At 50.9% G+C, this 13,356-nt stretch overlaps 1 protein-coding gene across 2 annotated transcripts; it reads left to right on the plus strand.

Moving 5' to 3' along the window:
- Positions 1 to 537: 537 nt before the first annotated feature.
- On the plus strand, positions 538 to 9,606 carry CRABP1 (cellular retinoic acid binding protein 1). Of its 2 annotated transcripts, none has more exons than XM_048519696.1 (4): positions 538 to 652; positions 2,585 to 2,763; positions 5,535 to 5,648; positions 9,250 to 9,606. In XM_048519696.1, the coding sequence occupies exons 1-4, from the start codon at positions 553 to 555 to the stop codon at positions 9,298 to 9,300; spliced, it is 444 nt and encodes a 147-aa protein (XP_048375653.1). In that variant the 5' UTR covers positions 538 to 552; the 3' UTR covers positions 9,301 to 9,606. The 2 variants fall into 2 exon arrangements, with proteins under 2 accessions (XP_048375653.1, XP_048375652.1); XM_048519695.1 differs by lacking the exon at positions 538 to 652 and adding an exon at positions 685 to 946.
- Positions 9,607 to 13,356: the final 3,750 nt, after the last annotated feature.

Here is a 13,356-nt window from a genome sequence, read left to right on the forward strand (position 1 = left end):
GGGAGCCATCTTCGAGTGCTATTTTTAAAAATATATATATTATCATTAGATTTTATATCCCATTCTTCCTGAGCTCAGAGCAGCCAGCAACACAGGTAAAATACGGTTGACATAAAATCCTAAAACGCCAACGATAAAACTCACATACGGTAACGCTAAAACGGTCGGAGGAAAGGCGGTCACATACAGGACAGAGTGGGGTGGAGTTTTCTGTTGCTGATGTACCCCCCCCTTTCCGTCATCCTATCCCCTCCCCAGTATCTGAGCGCACTGCTCTTGGACGTGGAAGCTCCATTCCAGCGTAGTCAGAGCTGGGCATTCCTCCCCCCTCTTGCAAGGCCAGCGTTTCAGAACGCACGGCTGGGAATCTGCCCGGGCGGCGGGCGGGGAGGGGGTGTGAATGAGGGCCCCCCCCCCTTCATTTCTGGTCCTGCAATGCTAGGCAAAGGAGGATTCCCCCCCAGATGAAAAGTCTCTTCCCAGACAGCTACCGGGAGAGCCAGGATTGTGAAAGGGGGTGTGGGGGGGGGGAATGAAGGGGGGGATCTCCTGATGGGGAAACCCCCAGGCGGGGGCTGGCCAGCTGAATGGCCAGGGAAAGGGATGATAGATGGGGTGGACGCTGGTGGGACAGGAAGAAGGCGAGCTGGGGGTGAGTGATGGATGGGTGGGGTGGGGTGGGGGGAGCAGATGGATGGATAGATGGGAGGCTGTGGCTGGGGTGGGGGGGCGTGGAGGAGGAGAGAGGTTGCTGGACCCAGACAAGGTGCCTGCTGCCTGCTCAGAAGCAAGCGGAGAGCGCTCTGCCTGGCCGCCTCTTCCTCTCCTGCTCCGCTCGGATCGTGCCCACCCCACCCCACCCCACCCTGCCCAGCCATGCCCAACTTCGCCGGCACCTGGAAAATGAGGAGCAGCGAGAATTTCGACGAGCTCTTGAAAGTCCTGGGTAAGAAACCGGGGAGGGGGGATCACCTTTTGGGGGGGGGGAGTGGGCGGGAGGTTGGTCTACTCGCGAGTAAGTGCCGCCGAGGCTCAAGGCAAGGGGTTGAGGATGCTCCCAGCCAGGGGAGTGCCTGCCAGGCCAGCAGCGATTGGGGGGAAAGGGGAAATTGAGCGGCGGGGTTACTCGCGAGTAAAGGCGCGCGGGATCGGGGCCGTGCGAGCCGGAGCCTTTCCTATGCTCGTGAGCCAGTGCAACGGGGGGTGCCTCTTATTCATAGCATAGCACTATATTCATAGCATATATAGTGATGATATCAAAATTATTCCTGGAGGGAAGGCAGTGAGATATATGGGGGGGGGGGGGGGAGAGAGATGGTCTTATTTTTTTTTAATAATAGCCTCATCTTATCAAGGGGGTGGGGGTATGAAAGAGGGGCAGACGAGACCCCGTTTAAAAGTAAGTGTGTGGGGGGGGGTCGAAAGGGGGAAGAGAAAGGCAACATTTGAACCCCCCCCCCACCGCTCTGCTCTGCCCTCTTTCCTCCCTGCTTTCTTGGACCAAGGGGGCTTTACTCCCTCCTTTAGCTCACCTTCCAAATCTGTACACACACACACACACACACACAACATTTTCTGCCCCCCCCCCTTCCCTTCTTTGCCCCCTCCCTGGAAAAAATGCTACCCAGATGGCCTCAGAACCTAGGTAGAAAGGCAAAACTTTTAAGGAAGAAAAGCTAAGTGTTTGGTGGGGGGGGGGGGCAGGGAGAGGGGAATAAATGGCTTTGGGAGACATATAGGGGACGGCTGAGCACCCCCCCCCTCCACAACTGATAGAGAACTTTACTATCTCAGTGGTGCTTGGCTCAGTCTGCTTTGTCAGCGAAAATATTAGTGAAATAACAGTTTGATTCCCATTTACTGCTTCATGCTGAAAACTCAGAGTGGCAGACATTGGATTGGATCCACACGCCGCCCCTGCGTTGTAGGCTAGGCTGCCAGGCATCCACGGCCCCCACAGCAGCTATAAAAGCCAAAGCGATGTGAAGTTTTTGGCAGTCCCCCAAACCTGTATCAATGCTGTCTCTCCGGCGAAAGAACGTAGGCACCAGACAGCCAAATGCTACACCTGAAGTTGGCTTCTAGGAGTCAGGTCTTTGGTCCACTCAGGAATTGTCTGCTCAGGCCGGCAGCCTCAGGAGCAGCAGTGGCGTAGGAGGTTAAGAGCTCATGTATCTAATCTGGAGGAACCGGGTTTGATTCCCAGCTCTGCCGCCTGAGCTGTGGAGGCTGATCTGGGGAATTCAGATTAGCCTCTACACTCCAGCACACGCCAGCTGGGTGACCTTGGGCTAGTCACAGCTTCTCGGAGCTCTCTCAGCCCCACCTACCTCACAGGGTGTTTGTTGTGAGGGGGGAAGGGCAAGGAGATTGTCAGCCCCTTTGAGTCTCCTGCAGGAGAGAAAGGGGGGATATAAATCCAAAACTACTCCTCCTCCTCCTCCTCCTCCTCCTCCTTCTTCTTCATTTCACCTGTTACATGCTGGGTTTTTTTTATTGGAGATGCTGGGGTTGAATGCAAAGCAAAGGCTCTTCTGCACAGCCACGACGTGCGAGGCCACAACTCCTCCCTGTCTTTGCCCAGGTGTCAACGCCATGCTCCGGAAAGTGGCCGTGGCCGCCGCCTCCAAACCCCACGTGGAAATCCGCCAAGACGGGGACCAGTTCTACATCAAAACCTCCACCACCGTCCGCACCACCGAGATCAACTTCAAAGTAGGGGAGAGCTTCGAGGAAGAGACGGTGGATGGCCGGAAGTGCCGGGTAGGAACCGAAAGGGTCCGTCTGTCCTAGTGGGTGGCATCCTTCCATGGAAAAGTCCCACTCCAATGCCAGTAGGGTTAACATAGCCTGGGCCAAGTCTGATCCCCAAAGAGGTTTCTATTATGTACAGTACATGGGAGGAAAAGTGCATCAGAGTTACCTAGCTCCAGGAGCAGCAGTGGCGTAGGAGGTTAAGAGCTCGTGTATCTAATCTGGAGGAACCGGGTTTGATTCCCAGCTCTGCCGCCTGAGCTGTGGAGGCTTCTCTGGGGAATTCAGATTAGCCTGGGCACTCCCACACACGCCAGCTGGGTGACCTTGGGCTAGTCACAGCTTCTCGGAGCTCTCTCTGCCCCACCCACCTCACAGGGTGTTTGTTGTGAGGGGGGAAGGGCAAGGAGATGTAAGCCCCTTTGAGTCTCCTGCAGGAGAGAAAGGGGGGGATATAAATCCAAACTCCTCCTCCTCCTCCTCCTCCTCTTCTTCTTCTTCTTCTTCGTTGAACTTATATGCCCAGTTTGTTCCTAAAAACCATAGCTCACCATGTCCTATACTCCCCTAAAGTATAGCACCAGCCTCCATGCCGCCATAGGGTTTGGTCCATATGCCACTGGCAAACACTTGCCTGAACTTCCCTGTTTACAAAGAATATCGATTGCTACAGATTTCTGTAAGTGCCTGCTAATCTGCATAGGTCTCATTACATTCCTGGTTGATGCGTTCTACAGACGAGCAGAATTCGGGACCTTTTAAAAAAACGTATTAAAGAGAAATACGGAGGCCCCTTCCGCACGTGCAGAATAACGCACTTTCAGTCCACTTTGCAGATGTGCGGAATAGCAAAATCCACTTGCAAACAATTGTGAAAGTGGATTGAAAGTGCGTTATTCTGCAGGTGCGAAGGGGCCAGAGAGATTCAACGGCAGTGTTAAGGCCTCAGGGTTTCGAATAAGACAAGTGTATTTTTTGTTACATCTGTTCAGTGGTTAGAACTTTAGGCATTTAATATCCATATTAAAGTTGTGGAACTGTTCAGGCCTTACAAAAACTGAAGAGAAAGGAAACGAACGAGGTCGGGACTTTCAAAGAATTGAGAGGGGCAAACTGGAAATTTCCCCCTCTACATAATCTCTTTTTGCAGAATTCTTCAAGCTCTCAAGGGCTAGAGAAGGAAAATCCCTCCTCATCCTCTTTTGTCCGACTGATGTTCAGTTGCTCTCAATATTTTCTCCCGCTGGGGCATATTGAGGCCTCATCGGACTTATTTTTTAACCATCCTCCTTTTCATTTCCTTAACTTAACACAGTCCTATTTTTTTCCCCTGAACATCTTGCAAGTCAGCCCCCAAGTATGTAGAGACTCCTACCAATCACCTCTGCGAGGCTCCCATTTTGCGCACAAGGGCAGGGCATTTTCCTATCGGTTCTGGTGGAAAAATAAAATAGAGTCAGGTAACACATCTGTGTTTTTTGCACAGTTCCCAGAGGACAGCTGGAGCAGATTAACGTTGCCATAGTGGTAAATGACATGACACAGATCCCTTTGGATAAAAAAATTAGAGACCCGGCATTCTTGAAACAGCAACAAAATATGGGTCAGATTTTTTTAAATGTCCTGTTTAAAGGTCTTACAGGCTTGGGGAATGATTGCAAAGAGATCACAACTTCTTAGTTTTTTTATTCGGAGGTGGGGGGGGGGGAATCAGCTAAAACCCTTTGCTGATCTGGACAGCTCTAATCTGTATCCTCTCTCATTCTGGGGGGCAGGGGGAAAGCTAGTTTCAAAGGGCAGCCGTGTCAGTCTACAGCAGTGATGGCGAACCCATGGCACGGGTGCCAGAGGTGGCACTCAGAGCCCTCTCTGTGGGCACTCGCGCACAGAGTTCATCATGTGGGAGGGGGGGTGGAAAATCACCCCCCCACACACACACACACATCTAGGCTGGTCTGGGCATGATCCTTTACCTGAGAGCAAGCTCGGTTGCTGGCAATGGGGCTTGCTTCTGAGTAAACCCTCTTAGGATCGTGATTCACCCATTTGAAATGTTGCACAGTTGCTTCACTAAGCGTACTCCTGAGTAACGTGCGCCTTGGAGCCAACCGTTTTTTTTCTAAACTGAAACCTCAGTATTCAAGTTAAATTGCCATGTTGGCACTTTGCGATAAATAAGTGGGTTTTGGGTTGCAATTTGGGCACTCGGTCTCGAAAAGGTTCGCCATCACTGGTCTACAATGAAGGAGATCTGGGTTCGAGGCCAGTATATAACGCTGCCAGGTTGGAAAATACCTGGAGGTTTTGGGGGTGGGGCCTGAGGGAGGCGGGGCTTCGGGAAAGGATAGACTTCAATTGGGTTTAATGTCATAGTGTTTCACCTTCCAAAGCATCTGTTTTCTCCAGGTGAACTGATTTCTGTGCCTAGAGATAAGTTGTAATAGGGGGAAATTTCGAGCTATCCCCTGGACGTTGGCAACGCTTTTTAATTAAACCCCTTCCGAGTTCAGCTGCCCCAATAATAGGAAAACACTTGTAATGTGGATTGTCCGTGCGTGGGATGCCAAGTTTATTTCCCTCCTCATTAGAGGCCTCTTCTCGGTCCTCCGTTCCAGCAATTACGCTTATTAGAACCAGAAACAAGAGTTTCTCGTCTAGACCGTGGGCAGGAATAAAGTATCCTCTCTGCTGTTTGTTGCTATCTGTTTTGGAAAGCTAAGTCCGTGCTGCTAAACTGTGTTTTCTTGGGTGGGTGGGGGGGCTTCTTTTCCTGCCTGCAGAGTTTAGCGACTTGGGAGAACGAAAACAAGATCTACTGCAAACAAACCCTTCTGGAGGGAGAAGGCCCAAAAACGTATTGGACACGGGAATTGGCTGGCGAAGAACTGATTCTGGTAAGAGCTTTGAGCTGGGGGGGTCTCACTAGACTGCCCCCCCCCCCCGCTTACATTATTAAAGCAAAACAATTCTCTATTTTCCTGGGAGCAGAAAAGCGTTAATCTTCTTAAACAAAACGCTGCCTGCTTCCAAACAGGCCAGCCCAGGTTGACACCGGAGGTCACAAACGCTGCATTACAGCGGCTGAGTCCTGAATATGCTCGGCGTTTCTTGCCACGTGTTCGTTTATCCATTCGTGTGGCTGACTGGAGTGCCCGCGTCAGCCAGCGTTGCCAACTACAGTTCGGGAAATTCCTGGAGATAGGTGGGGCCTCTGGGGGTGGGGTTGAGACGAGGAGGGTATAATCAGTGGTGAGATCCAAAAATTTTAATAACAGGTTCCGATGGTGGTGGGATTCAAACAGTGGCGGCACCGCACACACACACCTCCAGTCGCTATTGGGCAGGGAGGTTGCTTTAGTAACCCCTTCTCGGCACTCAGAAAAATTAGTGAGAACTGGTTGGATCCCACCTCTGGGTATAATACCCCAGACTCCACCCTCCAAAGCCAAACTGCAGTTGGACCTGAAAATTTCTGCTGTAAAAATTGGACCCAGACAGGACGGATGCTCTTAGCACAGGGGTAGGGAACCTGCGGCTCTCCAGATGTTCAGGAACTACAATTCCCATCAGCCTCTGTCAGCATGGCCAATTGGCCATGCTGGTAGGGGCTGACGGGAATTGTAGTTCCTGAACATCTGGAGAGCCGCAGGTTCCCTACCCCTGTCTTAGCACATCCAATTCAGCGATGACCCTGCATCTTTAAGCATAAGGTTCGCGATTTCAGTTCACCGACTTTTAAAAAAGAGGCCTATCAGTGTTTAAATTTGAAAATCAATCCTGCTTATCCGACGTCAAATCTCGTTCTCTCCCAACAAACATACTGTATTTTGGTTCTGGTGGGTTTTCCGGGCTGTGTGGCCGTGGTCTGGTGGATCTTGTTCCTAACGTTTTGCCGGCATCTGTGGCTGGCATCTTCAGAGGTGTATCACAGAGGGAAGTCTGCTACACACTGTGTGTAAGTCTGTGATACACCTCTGTGATACACCTCTGAAGATGCCGGCCACAGATGCAGGGGAAACGCTAGGAACAAGACCCACCAGACCACAGCCACACAGCCCGGGAAACCCACCCGAACCAGTTGAGTCCGGCCGTGAAAGCCTTCGACAATACACCGTATTTTATACCACAATTGCTTCAAAGTGAGGAAGGGATTTCTCCTCCTCCTCCTCCTCCTCCTCCTTCTCCTCATGAAAGCAAAGGGTTTTTTTTAAATTTGCGAACAGCCTCAAACCAAATTTTGTACAGTTCAGGGATCACACCAGGGGGAAAGAGAGGGGGAGACCTCCGAACCAATTATCACTACAGTCGAGGATCAGAACTCGGAGCGGCTTTGAAAAGCAACGAGTCGTAAGCTCTTTCCTCGCGCCGTTCACGCCACAACTGATTAAAACCCCGCCGCTGTGGGGGCGCACATGAATGAGTGAACATTTTTTTAAGCGCCACTGCAGAATTGTAAAATTGGACGCGGCAGGTGAGAAAGTTCACCATCCCCTTTGCAAGCTCAGGCGTAGCTTTGATCTCCAGAAACCCCGTCTTTCCCCTTTCAAGACGTGCTTTCAAGGGAACCTTTAATCTGTCGTGCGTCAGGATTTTCTCAGCCATATAATTTTGGCTTAACATCGCAGGGCCCACAATCTCCTGGGGCATAAAAGGGCGTGGCTTCCCTTGACCTCCTTTTGGGGCATACATATATTTATTAAAAACACCGGTTTTAAAACAATCATTCATTATTTACTGACAGTACTTTTTGCATGCAAGGTCGATTACCTCCTCTGGCTAGGCATTGGCTCTCTCCAGTCCCGGTCGACACCTTCTCCTCCTTAAAGTGGTGCATTTTGTCCAGCATCGAGACACATGGTGATGGGGTCGAGCCGTGAAATTACGCCACAGCACTTAAAAAACTGAACTTATTACCTTAGCAGCTGAATTTATTACCTTAGCAGGTAAAACTGAATTTATTACCTTAGCAGGAGCAGCAGTAGCATAGTCGCTAAGAGCAGTGGCTAAGAGCAGGTGCACTCTGATCTGGAGGAACCGGGTTTGATTCCCAGCTCTGCCGCTTGAGTAGTGGAGGCTTATCTGCGGAATTCAGATTAGCCTGTACACTCCCACACACGCCAGCTGGGTGATCTTGGGCTAGTCACAGTTTTTCGGAGCTCTCTCAGCCCCACCCGCCTCACAGGGTGTTTGTTGTAAGGGGGGAAGCGCAAGGAGATTGTCAGCTCCTTTGAGTCTCCTGCAGGAGAGAAAGGGGGGATATAAATCCAAACTCCTCCTCCTCCTCCTCCTCCTCCTCCTCCTCTTCTTCTTAAACAGAGCCAACCGCAAATATATGCAAAAGATGAGGCGAGGATCCGAACAGTGGCTGTTCATTCACAGGGTAGCCCTCTTTTTTTCGGTGAGGGGAAGGAGGCAAGCCCAGACCGCTGACTCACGCAGAGAGTCGACGCCCAACCTCTGAGTTTCTGCCGCAATGCTGCATCGAGACCCACAGAATCGCTCGATCGTCTCCAATCCCAGCCCATAACATTGTCTGATCAGAGCGCAGATAAATGCAGTCTAAGGTTGCTAGATCTAGGCTTGGAAATTTGGAGAGGAAGCTGAGGGAAGGTGGGATTTGAGAGGGAAGGGGTATCGGGCAGGCACAGTACGAGAGGATCCATCGTTCAAAGCAGCAATTTCCCATAGGGGAACAGATCCCAGTTAGTCTAGAGATCAGTTGTAATTCCAGGAAGCCTCCAGACCCCCCCCCCCCCAGGAGGATGGCAACCTGGTCAGTATCCACCCTCCTCTGCTTACCCTCCTTTAATTCATTTCTCATAGCCCACGAGTTCAGGAATTGCACGGTTAGGCCACCTTCCCCCCCAACACGGTGCCTATGAGTGCTACGATATCTGCTGCCACGCTTTCTGGTGCCTGCTAAGTGGGGTGGTTTTTTAAGTGGGTGGGGCCAAGTAGGCTTTTGCTCAGCAAGATCCCTGGTAGACACAAGAATTTGCTCTGTATTTCTGAAATTAAGTTGTGGGCATTGTTTTGTGGCCTCCCGTGGCAGCCATTTTATTGCTGGCCACAACCCTGTAGGTCAGAAATCCAGATGTGAAGAGAAGAAGAGTTTGGATTTATATCCCCCCCTTTCTGTCCTGTAAGGAGACTCAAAGGGGCTTACAATCTCCTTTCCCTCCCCCCACAACAAACGCCCTGTGAGGTGGTTGGGGCTGAGAGATCTCCGAAGAACTGTGATTAGCCCAAGGTCACCCAGCTGGCATGTGTTGGAGTGCACCAGCTAATCTGAATTCCCCAGATAAGCCTCCACAGCTCAAGTGGCAGAGCAGGGAATCAAATCCGGTCCCCCAGATTAGAGTGCACCTGCTCTTAACCGCTATACCACGCATGCAAACTCAAAAGGTTTGGGGTTGCCTGCCATGCTGGAACAAGAAGGTGTTTCGTTGCTTCTGATATGGGATCTATCAGGAGTTTCTCTCTTTTCCTTCCTAGACTTTTGGCGCCAATGATGTCGTATGCACGAGAATCTACGTACGAGAGTGAAAGACCCCTCCGCCATCTCGCTGTCGGGAAAGAAAGAGACAGATTAACTGACAGATGTGGTGGTGGTGGTGGGGAATCCGGCATGGTAAAAAAAATATCTGTGGGGGCTCCCTCGAGATCAGCGCAGACGTGACCACTCAATTCCTCTCGAGTCCTTGTTCGTTTATCTCGTGTTTCTTGCTTTGGTCCCGTACCCTGTTAGAAATATCTCCCCTCTTTCCACGTTTGCTTCGTAGTTACAAATTTATACGGTTCGATCAGTAATTAAATGGACTGGATAATCATTCCCAACTATTTATCCTTCAAGGTGGCTTCTTTCTTTTATTACTTTCTTGGCCAAGAAAGCCAATGCAATTCTGGGATGCGTCAATAAGAGTATAGTGTCTAGATCGAGGGATGTAATTGTACCTCTCTATTCTGCATTGGTTAGACCTCACCTGGAATATTGTGTTCAGTTCTGGGCACTGCAATTCAAGAAGAATATCGACAAACTGGAACGGGTCCAGAGGAGGGCGACCAAAATGGTCAAAGGTCTGGAATCTGTGCCCTACGAGGAGAGACTTAGGGAGCTGGGGATGTTTAGTCTGTAGAAGTGAAGGTTAAGAGGTGACATGATAGTCATGTTTAAATATTTGAAGGGATGTCATGTCAAAGAGGGAGCAAGCTTGTTTTCTGCTGCCTCAGACCGGGACACAGAGTCATGAGTTCAAGGTGCAGGAAAAGAGATTCCACCTAAACATTGGGAAGAACTTCCTATCTGTCAGGGCTGTTCGACAGTGGGATTCACTGCCTCGGAGGGTGGTGGAGTCTCCTTCTTTGGAGGTTTTTAAAGAGAGTCTGGATGGCCATCTGTCAGGAGTCTTTGATTATGTGTTCCTGCAAGGCAGGGGGTTGGACTGGATGGCCCTTGGGGGTCTCTTCCACCTCTATGATTTTCCTCCTGGAAGAGTGCAGTGACTTCCACAAATCTTGAAGGAAGACCAAAGGGCCCTCGTTGCTACCACATGAATGCACTTGAACTTGTGTAGCTGGTTTATTCTGAAATCAGACCAGCGATCCATGATGACCAGTCTTGATTTCTCTGATTGGCAGCTTCTCTCCAGTATCCTAAACATTAGCTCCTACCAGGGGCGAATCTAGGCAAACTGGAGCCCGGGGACAAAATCTGAGTTTGGTGCCCCCCCACCCCCGCCCCAGGTATGGACGACCACCCTCCCCCACAACGACCAAACAATGATTTTTTGCACCATCTCACAAAACACCTCCCACCACCAGCAAAACATACATGGCTTTCTCCCCACCAACTCTCTTTCCTAATTGTGTCCTCACACCAACCCTATGAGGTAGGTTGTTAGCCTCAGAAAGAGCTCCAAGCCAGTGCAAGTGGGAATTAACTTTTAAGCATGTAAATCTCTCACAAGTCACCCCCAAGGTTTACCAAGCAAACGTCAGCATCATCTCTCACAAATCACCTCCTACCCCCAGCAAAACAGGCATGGCTCTCTCCCCACCACTTTCCTAATTGTGTCCTCACACCAACCCTGTGAGGTAGGCTGCTAGCCTGAGAAACAGCTCCAAGCCAGTGCAAGGGGAATTAACTTTTAAGCATGTAAATCTCTCACAAGTCACCCCCCTATCTGAAGGTTTACTAAGCAAACGTCAGCATCATCTTCAGTTCTGCTGCTGCTTCTGGGCTCCCTGCTCAGCTGGCCTTTTCCTGTGCCTGCCAGCGCCCTAATTAAAGGCAAATAAGGCATGCTGGGTCAGAGGGAGGGGAGGCGGAGCTCCCCAGTCCTGCTCCTGGGAGCCCAGTGGGACTTCTCCCCCGCCCCCTGGACACTCCAGGCCACCGTCGGCCTGTTTCAGTGCCTGCTTGCTAAGGCTTGCTCAATCCCTCGCTGTGTAGGAGGATGTTTTGGCGCCCCCCCACAAGTGACCTCAATCGATGCGCCCGGGGACAAGGGGTGCCCCATGTTCCTAGGCAGGAATGCCAGTGCCTCCTACCTGATCCTTTTAACTGGAGATACCGGGGATTGAACTTGCGGTCTTATCCATTGAGCCCTCCCAGAAAATAAACCCAATACCGTCCCTCCCGTCCCGCTGCTCCATTGCTTGGTTCCGCACCAGTCTTGGCACCCAGTACTGACTAGGTCAGGGGTCTGCAACCTACGGCTCTCCAGATGTTCATGGACTACAATTCCCATCAGCCCTGCCACTTGGCCATGCTGGCAGGGGCTGATGGGAATTGTAGTCCACGGACATCTGGAGAGCCCTAGGTTGCAGACCCCTGGACTAGGTCTTTCTGCTTCACTACACTTGAAATGACCACTGGTGGAGTCTGGTAAGATGAGAGCAGAGGTCCACAACAAACACCGCTGGAGGTTGGATCCTCAGCGTGGTTATCCCCTGATGATAGTTAGCGCCAAACATAGTTCAGCGGCTGGACCACTGAAATGGTGGGTGCCCGGCAGATGTCTCTTGCTCAAGGCTTTGGAGGGGCACCGTAGGAAGAATCCTGGTCTTAGTCGTAGCAGTAGAAGAAGAAGAGTTTGGATTTATATCCCCCCCTTTCGCTCCTGTAAGGAGACTCAAAGGGGCTTACAATCTCCTCTCCCTTCTCCCACCCCCCAACAAACACCCTGTGAGGTGGGTGGGGTTGAGAGAGCTCCAAGGAACTGTGACTAGCTGAAGGTCACCCAGCTGGCATGTGTGTTGGGGTGCACCAGCTAATCTGGTTCCCCAGATAAGCCTCCACAGCTCGAGTGGCAGAGCGGGGAATCAAACCCGGTTCTCCAGATTAGAGTGCACCTGCTCTTAACCACTACACCACGCTGGCTCTCTAAACACTGGACCGGCCCACGAGGATCCCAGGCCAGTTCTAGTCTAAGCAAGTCAGTACATATAAGAACATAAGAACAAGCCAGCTGGATCAGACCAGAGTCCATCTAGTCCGGCTCTCTGCTACTCGCAGTGGCCCATCAGGTGAGTGTGATTCAATTCCAGTTATAGATGCCAGCTGTAGGAGCCAAGCAACCAGACCACGACCACGCAGCCCAGAAAACCCCCGACAGCCAGGAAGAACAATTTTAAAACCACATGGACCCACAACAGATTTCTTCTCAATCGCCAAAAACGTTGATCCCTTGTACGAGAACATTGGCCAGAGCTGCAGAACAGATGCTGGAAATCTGTGCCACGGAACGAAAGTTTATCTAATTGCTTCCACATTCCAAATATTTGTGTACAAGATGCCGCCCGGCCCCCTAAACCGTTTTACATATTATTATTTTTAGGGCAAAACGCCGCTGTGCCCACTTTTGACCTCAATCCCTTATGAAAGAGAAGCTCTCCTCCGCTAATTACAAACAGTACCTCCCGCTAAATCAGCGATGGCAAACCTTTTCAAGACCGAGTGCCCAAATTGCAACCCAAAACCCACTTATTTATCGCAAAGTGCCAACACGGCAATTTAACCTGAATACTGAGGTTTTAGTTTAGAAAAAAACGGGTGGCTCCGGGGCGTGCGTTACTCGGGAGTAAGCTTGGGGGTAGTCGGTGGCTTTGCTTTGAAGCAACCGTGCAACTCTTCCAACGGGTGAATCACGACTCTAGGAGGGTTTACGCAGAAGCAAGCCCCATTGCCAGCAACCAAGCTTACTCCCAGGTAAAGGATCACAGTTTAATTCTTCACATGAAAATCAGTGGGGCTTAATAGCGCTTAACAGGGTTACCTACACTACTTCCCCAAAACTAGGTCTTAGGTTTAATGCTAATAATTGAGTCCAGCGGCCCAGGCCAGCCTAGATGTGTGTGGGGGAGGGGGCACTCTGTTTGCGTGTGCCCACAGAGAGGGCTCTGAGTGCCACCTCTGGCACCCGTGCCATAGGTTCGCCACCACTGTGCTAAATGTTTATAACGGACTCAATGGCCTGTTAAATTGAGTCTGGGTTTGTCCCGGGTGTGTTCATTTTGTGAATACTTTGGACGGAGCAATTATGATCTTTTCGCCCGAAACTTGCCATTCAGAGGGTGGCCCAATTGGGAGAGGGGGCGCTT

This window comes from Sphaerodactylus townsendi, linkage group LG17 (genome assembly GCF_021028975.2).
Source record: "Sphaerodactylus townsendi isolate TG3544 linkage group LG17, MPM_Stown_v2.3, whole genome shotgun sequence".
In the NCBI taxonomy this organism is placed as follows: Eukaryota; Metazoa; Chordata; class Lepidosauria; order Squamata; family Sphaerodactylidae; genus Sphaerodactylus; species Sphaerodactylus townsendi.

Coding starts and splice junctions, on each gene's coding strand:
- CRABP1 (XM_048519695.1), top strand. CDS start 703: ATGGGAGGCTGTGGCTGGGGTGGGGGGGCGTGGAGGAGGAGAGAGGTT. Junction 2,764..5,534: donor TGGATGGCCGGAAGTGCCGG/GTAGGAACCGAA, acceptor TCCTGCCTGCAG/AGTTTAGCGACTTGGGAGAA. Junction 5,649..9,249: donor CTGGCGAAGAACTGATTCTG/GTAAGAGCTTTG, acceptor TTTCCTTCCTAG/ACTTTTGGCGCCAATGATGT.